Below are 9073 nucleotides of genomic sequence, written 5' to 3' on the forward strand. Positions count from 1 at the left end.
GAACACAAGGTACCAGATCTATTTCACATAAACGTGTATGTGTGTTCGTTCGTTCACACCCTGGGCAGAGGGTGTTTGTAGTGGAGGATGTACCACACAGAGGTGAGTTTCTCAGTGGCTTCCTGTTACTGTTATAAGCCTACAGCTTCACAGAAGGAAACCAAACCCACCAGTGTGAAGAAAAGGTTTACAACAGTAACTACTTTTAAGAGTGCATGTTAAGGTGTCTGTTGAAGGAGAGGAGATCAGGCCTGGAAGGTGCAAGCTGGACCATATGGACTCTGGAATATCAAGTAAGCTTTTGTTTCACTCTTGGAAACTAATGATCACTAATGTACTGTAGGTTAATGGAAACTGATGAAGTGATAAATGTTCTCCGTAGCTTAAAGTGCCAGCAAAACGTCTTCACTTGCAGCTACTACATGAAGAAGCTGTATGTGTAATAGTCATGCTCTCAGTTGTTTTCATTTAAACAGTGCTATATACAATAATCAATAGTTTGATGCATTAACAAACCAATCAATCATATTGTTTATTGCTTTCTGCCATGTCCCTCTGTATCTGCACCTGTAGGTTCTCTCTCCAGCATGTCGATGACCCAGTCCAGCCCTGGTACCCCGGGTCGACCCCCCCACACCGCTGCCCCCGGGCCCCTCCAGGCTCCTCTTGGCACTGCTCTGGTCCAGTTCCAGCTAGGCCTCTTCAGGGAGGTGGTTCGGGTGTCTGGGGGGCAGCTCAGCTACTGCCATGCCAAGAGACTGGCTGCAGAGATCATAGAACGCAAGGTAAACCCATTGACCTACATAGTCACCTCACAAAGTATTGCTACCCTTGATAAAGATGCGAAGAAAATACTATAATATAAATAATAATACAAATACTGAGCTATAATGTATGCTCAAAATAAATGAGAGAATTGTATTATTTTAAACTAATACAATTGCTTAGAAAAATAGATTTTGTTTAACAAGTAACCATTTTTTTCCCAAAATGCACTACTAAAGATTCTTAGAGATGAAATCGAACAAAATTGAATCCGCATTAACATTTTACTTTTTTAAGAAACTGTATTGTGGCCTTCCATGGTTTCCTGTACCACTGGGATATAAAAAAATGAGTTAACACACATGTAAAATACATGTGTCATTCATCACCACGGGGAAGGCAGTGGTGTAAAGTACTTTAAGTAGTTTTTGGGGGTATCTGTACTTTACTTTTTAATATTTATATTTTTGACAACTTTTACTTTTACTCCACTACATTCCTAAAGAAAATAATGTACTTTTTACTGCATACATTTTACCTGACACCCAAAAGTCCTATTCACACACTTACCAAGAGAACATCACTGGTCATCCCTACTGCCTCTGATCTGGGAGACTCACTAAACACAAAGGCTTCTTTTGTAAATTATGTCTGCGCTTTGGAGTGTGCCACTCGCTATCCTTCAATAAACATTTTTTTTAAATTGTGCCGTCTGGTTTGCTTAATGTAAGAAATGTTTTATAATTTTTTCTTTTACTTTTGATTCTTACCTATATTTTAGCAATTATATTTACTTTTGATAGTTAAGTACATTTAAAAGCAAATATTTTGAGACTTTTACTCAAGTAGTATTTTACTGGGTGACTTTCACTTTTACTTGAGTTATTTTCTATTAAGTTATCATTACTTTTACTCAAGTATGACAAATGGGTGCTTTTTCCAACACTGGGGGAAAGGCAAAGAGCTCACAAACAAAAAGAGAAAAATGGTTAGTGGCCCTCATAAATCAGGCAATGGGCAAAACAAATTTGCTAAAAATATCACTTACAACTATTAAGGCGTCAATTAAGAAGTTTAAAGCCACTTGAACAGTGGTAAACTTGCCTGTGTATCTTGTCCCTACGCACATTGAGGAAGATGGTTCTGGAGGCAAGGAAAAATCCAAGGGCAGTTGGAGAAATACAGAACTGGGTCGCATCTTGGGGTCACCAAGTCTCTTAATCTACAATTAGATGCCAGCTCCATGGCAATAGGCTCTTCAGGGGGGTGGCCAGTAAAAAGGCCTTTATTGAGCGTTATCAACAAATGTAAACGCCTGGAGCTTGCTAAACTGCACTGGCACTTGGATCGGAACTGGTGATAAGAGACAAAAATAGAGGTCTTTGTCCACCCACACCAGCAGTGGGTTTGGCGTTGAAAGATGGATGCATGTGCAGAAGATAACCTCATATCTACTGTAAAATATAGTGGTGGATATGAAGTTGTTTTGATTCCACTGGTCCTAACGCCCTTGTTAAGGTCAACGTCATCATGAACTCTACCAAGTACCAGAACATTTTAGCCAGAAACCTGGTTGCCTCTGCCAGGAGGCTGAAACTTGGCCACAAATTAATCTTCCAGCAAGACAATGACCCCAAGCATGCATCAAAATCAACCAAGAAATGGTTAATTGACCACAAAACCAACATTTTGCAATGACCATCTCAGTCTCTGGATTTGAGCCCCATTGAAAACCTTTGGTTTGGATTAAAGAGGGAAGTATCATACCCCATCCTACTATCATACCCCATTCAAAGGCTCTTAAATATTTTGCCTTGCCCAATTTTTTATTTTTATTTCACCTTTATTTAACCAGGTAGGCTGGTTGAGAACAAGTTCTCATTTACAACTGCGACCTGGCCAAGATAAAGCAAAGCAGTGCAACACAAACAACAACACACAGTTACAAATGAAATACACAAGCCTTCCATCAGTAACAGAATTTTAAAAAATTAAGTCTATATACAGTGTGTGCAAATGGCGTGAGGAGGTAAGGCAATAAATAGGCCATAGTAACAAGTAATTATAATTTAGCAAATTAACACTGGATTGAGTGATGTGCAAGTAGAAATAATGGTGTGCAAAAGAGCAGAAAACAATATGGGGATGAGGTAGGTAGATTGGATGGGCTATTTACAGATAGGCTATGTACAGCTGCAGCGATCGATTAGCTGCTCGGATAAAAAAACGTATTTTGTAAATACACAATCCATGTCTCAATGTTTCAAAATTCTTCTTCTTTAACATGTCTCCTCCCCTTCATCTACGTTGATTTGAATTGGATTTAACAAGGGATCATAGCTTTCACCTGGATTAACCTGATAAATCTGTTATGGAAAGAGCAGGTGTTCCTAATGTTTTGTACACTCAGTCCCAGACCTGTGTGTTTTATTTTAGCCAACTACTCTGACTATCATTGTGATACCATACAGTGGATATCATCTTTCTATTTCGTGCTCTCCATCTCTCTCTTTCTCTCTGTTTCTCTCTGTCTCTGTTAATTCAGTTCAGTATACTTTATTGACATGAAAAGAAAACACATTGTCAAAGTAAATATATAGCGACGATGGTCAAAGACCAACATATACTAGACAGTTTGTAATTAAGCAACACATGATAATGTCACTAACAGCAATTCCAACACATATTAATAAAGAATAATCACACTCTACTTCTCACTGGCTGTCCCTCATGTTATGGCAGGAGGCCACACATTTGGCTGATAAAACACAGCATTTAGTTTTTTCACCAAGTTTGTATTTAAGTTTGTCTTCATCATTTAATTTTTTTGCAAATTCTTCGTATTGTTTTATAATTTTGGAGAATAATGTATTTCATATCTCAGAATATCTGTCACAGTTTGACAGAAAATGCAACTGTCTCCATCTCTTCCTGGGTGCAGAATGAGCACATCCTGTCCTCTCTGGGCAGCCAGATGTTCCTGTGACGACCGGCCTATGGACAGTGCTGTGCTCACTGAGTCTGTACATAGTGTTTTCCTCTGTTTTCTATCAGTCACAGTGGTCAAATAGCATTAAAGTTTACTTTGATTTTTTTTGTGGTTGGACCAGATTGTGAGTGCCTGAGGCTTTGTTGGGTTGGTAGTGGTTAGTGAACCGAGCCTTAGAACTAGCTGGCTGGTTGAATAACATTTGGTGTCTCTTTTTAGGATAATAATCAGAACTGGGAATTGGGCTGATTCAAATTAAATCTAATTTTATTAGTCACATGCGGCAAATACAACGGGTACCTTACAGTGAAATGCTTACTTATGAGCCCCTAACCAACAATGCCGTTTTAATGCAAATGCAAATAGTCTGGTTAGCCATTCGATTAGATGTTCAGGAGTCTTGTGGCTTGGGGGTAGAAGCTGTTTAGAAGCCTCTTGGACCTAGACATGGTGCTACGGCACCGCTTGCCGTGCGGTAGCAGAGAGAACAGTCTATTTAGGGCCTTCCTCTGACACCGCCTGGTATAGAGATCCTGGATGGCAGGAAGCTTGGCCCCGGTGATGTACTGGGCCATAAGCACTACCCTCTGTAGTGCCTTGTGGTCGGAGGCCAATTAGTTGCCATACCAGGCAGTGATGCAGCCAGTCATGATGCTCTCGATGGTGCAGTTGTAGAACCTTTTGAGGATCTGAGGATTCTGCTCTGCATATGTTGTTTGGAGTTTTTCTCTGTACTCTGAGGATGCTCTTGCAGAGTTTCAATTGGGTGTTTGTCCAATTTGTCAAATTCTTCTTTTGTAAGCGGACCCCACACTTCACTGGAATACAGTGCAATTAGTTATATTATTGAGTTGAATATTTTAAGCCAGATCCTAATTGGTATGTTTAAATTAATATATATTGTTAGTGCCATAGAAAGACCTCCTTGCTTTGTCTTTCAGTTCCTTCACAGCCAGGTTGAATGTTCCTCTGGAGATGATTCTTATTCCTAAATATGTGTAGATGTGTGTTGTATTTGAGTAGAGCCCAGTAAAAATGGGTATTGGTTTCCCTGACATCTGGATCTGTTCTGGAAAATCATAATTTTTGTCTTTTTGAGATTGACTGTTAGGGCCCAGGTCTGACAAAACTGTTTGCAGATGATCTAATTGTTGCTGTAACCCCTCTTTTGTGGGGGACAGTAGCACCAGGTCATCTGCATATTTTATTTATGTGTCGTTAAGAGTGATACCGGGGGCTGTTCTAGTGTTTATGCCAATTCATGGATACTGTATTGAATAAATAGACTTGAGTTCAAGTTGTTCCCCTGTTTCACTCCGCACCCTTGGGAAAATACATGTCTATGTTTATTTCCAATTTTGACTGTTATTTCTATACATTGATTTGATGACACAGGTTTTTCCAATTCGTTTGAGAAAAATGTCTTCATGCCAAATTGGATATCCACAAAGCAGGAGAAATGTATTGATTCACGTTTATCAATTAGGGTTTGTCGGGTATAAATGTGTTCTGATGTTTGATCATTTGGTAGGAATACAATTTGACTTTTGCTCAGGACATTGTTTTCACTGAGGAAGTGAAAGAATCTGCTGTTCATGACGGTGCCGAATATTTTCCCCAGGTTTCTGTTGACACATGCCACGGTAATTGTTTGGATGAAATGTGTGAAATGAGGAAACAGCCTACACTCAAACGTTGTTAAATATTTTGAATATGGAAGTGCTACATTTGTGGTGTGTGTATTTTATCATTTGGTTTAATATTCCGTCAGTAACACAAGCATTTCTGACTTGCAGGGCCTGTATTTTTTCTGATTGTTTTTATTTTTATTTAACCTTTATTTAACTAGGTAAGTCAGTTAAGAACAAATTCTTATTTACAACGACGGCCTACCAAAAGGAAAAAGGTCTCCTGCGGGGACGGGGGCTGGGATTAAAATACATAAATAAATACAATATAAATAGGACAAAACACACATCACAACGAGAGACAATACAACACTACATAAAGAGAGACTTAAAACAACATCATAGCAAGGCAGCAACACATGACAACACAGCATGGTAGCAACACAACATGACAACACAGCATGGTAGCAACACAACATAACAACAACATGGTAGCAACACAACATAACAACAACATGGTAGCAACACAACATAACAACAACATGGTAGCAGAACAAAATATGGTACAAACATGATTGGGCATAGTCAACAGCACAAAGGGCAAGAAGGTAGAGACAACAACACATCACACAAAGCAGCCACAACTGTCAGTAAGAGTGTCCATGATTGACTCTTTGAATGAAGAGATGGAGATTAAACTGTCCAGTTTGAGTGTTTGTTGCAGCTCGTTCCAGTCGCTATCTGCAGCGAATTGAAAAGAGGAGCAACCCAGGGATGTGTGTGTTTTGGGGACCTTTAACAGAATGTGACTGGCAGAACGGGTGTTGTATGTGGAGGATGGGGGAGTGTTACTGGGGAATCCAATGGGTTCTGGTTGTCTTTAATGGCTGATTCAATAATTTACAGTTTTCAGATTTTAGATTTATTTTTGATACAAATTCACTTTACTATGTCTACATCGTTCTTCAAAGTGAGGATTCCATAGCTCACCAGTTTGGATGCCCACTTCTACTCGGTGTAGTTTGTTTATGGAGTTCCAACTTCCCCAGCAGTTGTTTGAATCTATGGATTCCTCAATGTCATTAAGTTGGTGTCTGATGTGTGGTTCTCTGTTCTGAGATTCTGTCTGGATTCTTTTAGGGTTGTCCAATACTGAGTGCTCAGTTCCTGGTTGTCTGGTTGTCTGTGTTTTTGGTTAGATACATTCCTATGTTTTCAATGGATTTGCAATCATAATCAAACCATTTTTTCACAATTTGTCTTATTTGGATTGATTTTGGGTGTCTTTTTAAAATTGGATGAGGGCGTGTCCCAAAAAAGTTGTTTGTTTTGTACAGCCAAATGTATACCTCCCTTACTGTGGTGATGTGTGGTCCAGGTTTCTGGTAGTTTTCCATGCTATTCTTCGTCCATCTATAGGACTGATTGGTCTTGTGTCATTTACTGGTGGTCTCTTCTCCATTTTTGTTTGTGTCTTCCCTTTTAAGGTATGCTGTAATTTTGCTATGGTCTGACAGTGGTGTTAGTGGGCTCACTGGGAAAGACACTGGATCTAAGTCTGGGATGACATCATCTACAGTACTACTAAGAGGGGAGCTGTATGTATACCTGCCCGAAAAGTCCCCTCGTAGCCTTCCATTGACTATGTACAGACCCAGCGTTCCACAGAGCTGCCGTAGCTGGTTCCCATTTCTGTTGTTTTTATCAAAGTTCTTCCTGGGTGGATATGAGGGCAGAGGAGGTTTATAGGTATGTGTTTGTCTCCACGTGTGCTAATGCTATCTGGTTCTTCTCTAGTCCGAGTATTAAGATCCCCGCGGATCAGAACATTTCCTTGGACCCGGAAATGATTGATCTCCTCTTCTAGAACTGAGAAGGTCTCTTCCTTCTAGTGAGGGGATTCTGGTGGAGGATGTATGTACTGTAGCACACTCAAATACATTTTGGTCAGTGGAGATTACCAAAATGTTTCTCTCTCTCTCCCCCCCTCTCTATGTCTCTACCTCACCTCAGTGAGAGATGGCCATGTTACTCCATCAGCCAGAGGGGCTGCCGTGTGGTTTAGCTGTGTCTGCAGCTAACTTTCCAACCACAACCTTCCACACACACACACCCCGCCGTGCCTGTCTCGCTCAAATCAGCCCCCTTATCCTCTGATCTTCTGACTGTTTCCAGGCAGCAGGTCAGTTGGCCCGTGTAGTCTTTGTGTGAGAACTTGTATGCGGTTTGTGTGAATAATCTGTATCTCTCAGATCATTGCACTTTTCCTGTCTATAAGAACAAACACCCAAACAAACACTCACACTTGTTTCCATCTCATTTGAAAATCAATTTTTTTTTTTACCTTTATTTAACTAGGCAAGTCAGTTAAGAACAAATTCTTGTTTACAATGACGGCCTAGGAACAGTGGGTTAATTGCCATAGTCAGGGGCAGAATGACTGATTTTTACCTTGTCAGCTCGGGGATTCGATCAAGCAACCTTTCGGTTACTGGCCCAACGATCAAACCAATAGGCTACCTGCCGCCCCTAACGACAGCGCTCACATTGTTCCATGACCAGTCTCTCTCGATAATGGCCTACCCCTCCCTCCGCCAACATCTGTCTGCATGCTTTCGATGATGCTAACCAGACAGACCTCCTCTATAATCTTTCTCTCCTGCTCTGCCTTGATTGATCAATCAACCGATTTATTGACTAACTGATTGATCATGTCCCTTGTGTACTGCAGGCTCCAGACTGTAGTGTGGTGGGTGTTGGGGAGAAGGTCCTCCTGTTCAGACACCAGACAGGCTCGGAACACCTCCTCCACAGACTCACGGACCAGGATGCACTGCTGGACGGCGACCTCATAGAGATCATCGTCTCAGGTCAGACCGAGTTTGTATTCCAAATGGCACCCTATTCCCTTTGTAGTGCACTACTTATGACCAGGGCCCACATATGGTTAATTGAATGTACTGAAATGTAGTACGTTAAGTGTCCAGATAAAGTAATGGAATATCTGCTCTTTCTGATCTGACTCAGGATCAGCTACTGTAACGGAGATAAAGATCCGCCCACACTCCCTGGCTGTCCAATCATATCGCACCCCCACCTTCTGTCATCACTGTGGGGAGATGCTGTGGGGGTTGGTACGTCAAGGGTTAAAATGTGAAGGTAAGGAAGTAGATACAGTAATAATTTATCCTTCATGTCATTAATCGCAGTATGAACCTTCACTATTTATTTCATGTTGAATTGTGTTGAATTCTTCGTTGTATCTACCATTTTACCTAAATAGATTTTGTCTCACATCTCTGTAGGTTGCGGGTTAGACTTTCATAAGCGCTGTGCGCTGCAGTTGCCTAGTGACTGTAGCCGTGCACGCCGTCGTGTGTGTGGCCCCAGCCTGTCCTTATTCCCCCCTGCCAGGCCCCGGACACACTCCCTCTCCACACCTGCAGGGGGCAGTATGGAGGAGGTCAGCACCAGTCATTATGGGCCGAATCCATTCCGCTGTTTAAGAGTGACATTTATGTGTGTGATTCTAAAATCTGACATGAAATCTTTCTGTTAATCTCTCTCCCTACCTCTTTGTCTTTCTCCCCCCCCTCTCTCCCTCTTCCAGATCAGTATGTCCAAGCCCAGGCCCAGACCTCCGTCGTGGGCAGATCAACCGGTGTGGCTGGGGGTGGTCCAGGGAAAGGGT

At 41.4% G+C, this 9073-nt stretch overlaps 1 protein-coding gene across 1 annotated transcript in view; it reads left to right on the forward strand.

Moving 5' to 3' along the window:
• Positions 1-103: 103 nt before the first annotated feature.
• LOC129835392 (serine/threonine-protein kinase D3-like) overlaps positions 104-9073 on the forward strand; it is a 26152-nt gene continuing 17182 nt past the window's right edge. The window contains exons 1-6 of the mRNA XM_055901031.1: positions 104-293; positions 574-785; positions 8114-8252; positions 8410-8541; positions 8688-8845; positions 8993-9073. The exon at positions 8993-9073 is cut by the window's right edge and continues 118 nt beyond it. Coding sequence (XP_055757006.1) covers positions 275-293; positions 574-785; positions 8114-8252; positions 8410-8541; positions 8688-8845; positions 8993-9073 — 741 coding nt within the window. The 5' untranslated portion in view covers positions 104-274. The remainder of the gene's footprint in view (positions 294-573; positions 786-8113; positions 8253-8409; positions 8542-8687; positions 8846-8992) is intronic.

Source organism: Salvelinus fontinalis, chromosome 36 (assembly GCF_029448725.1).
Source record: "Salvelinus fontinalis isolate EN_2023a chromosome 36, ASM2944872v1, whole genome shotgun sequence".
NCBI classification, from domain to species: Eukaryota; Metazoa; Chordata; class Actinopteri; order Salmoniformes; family Salmonidae; genus Salvelinus; species Salvelinus fontinalis.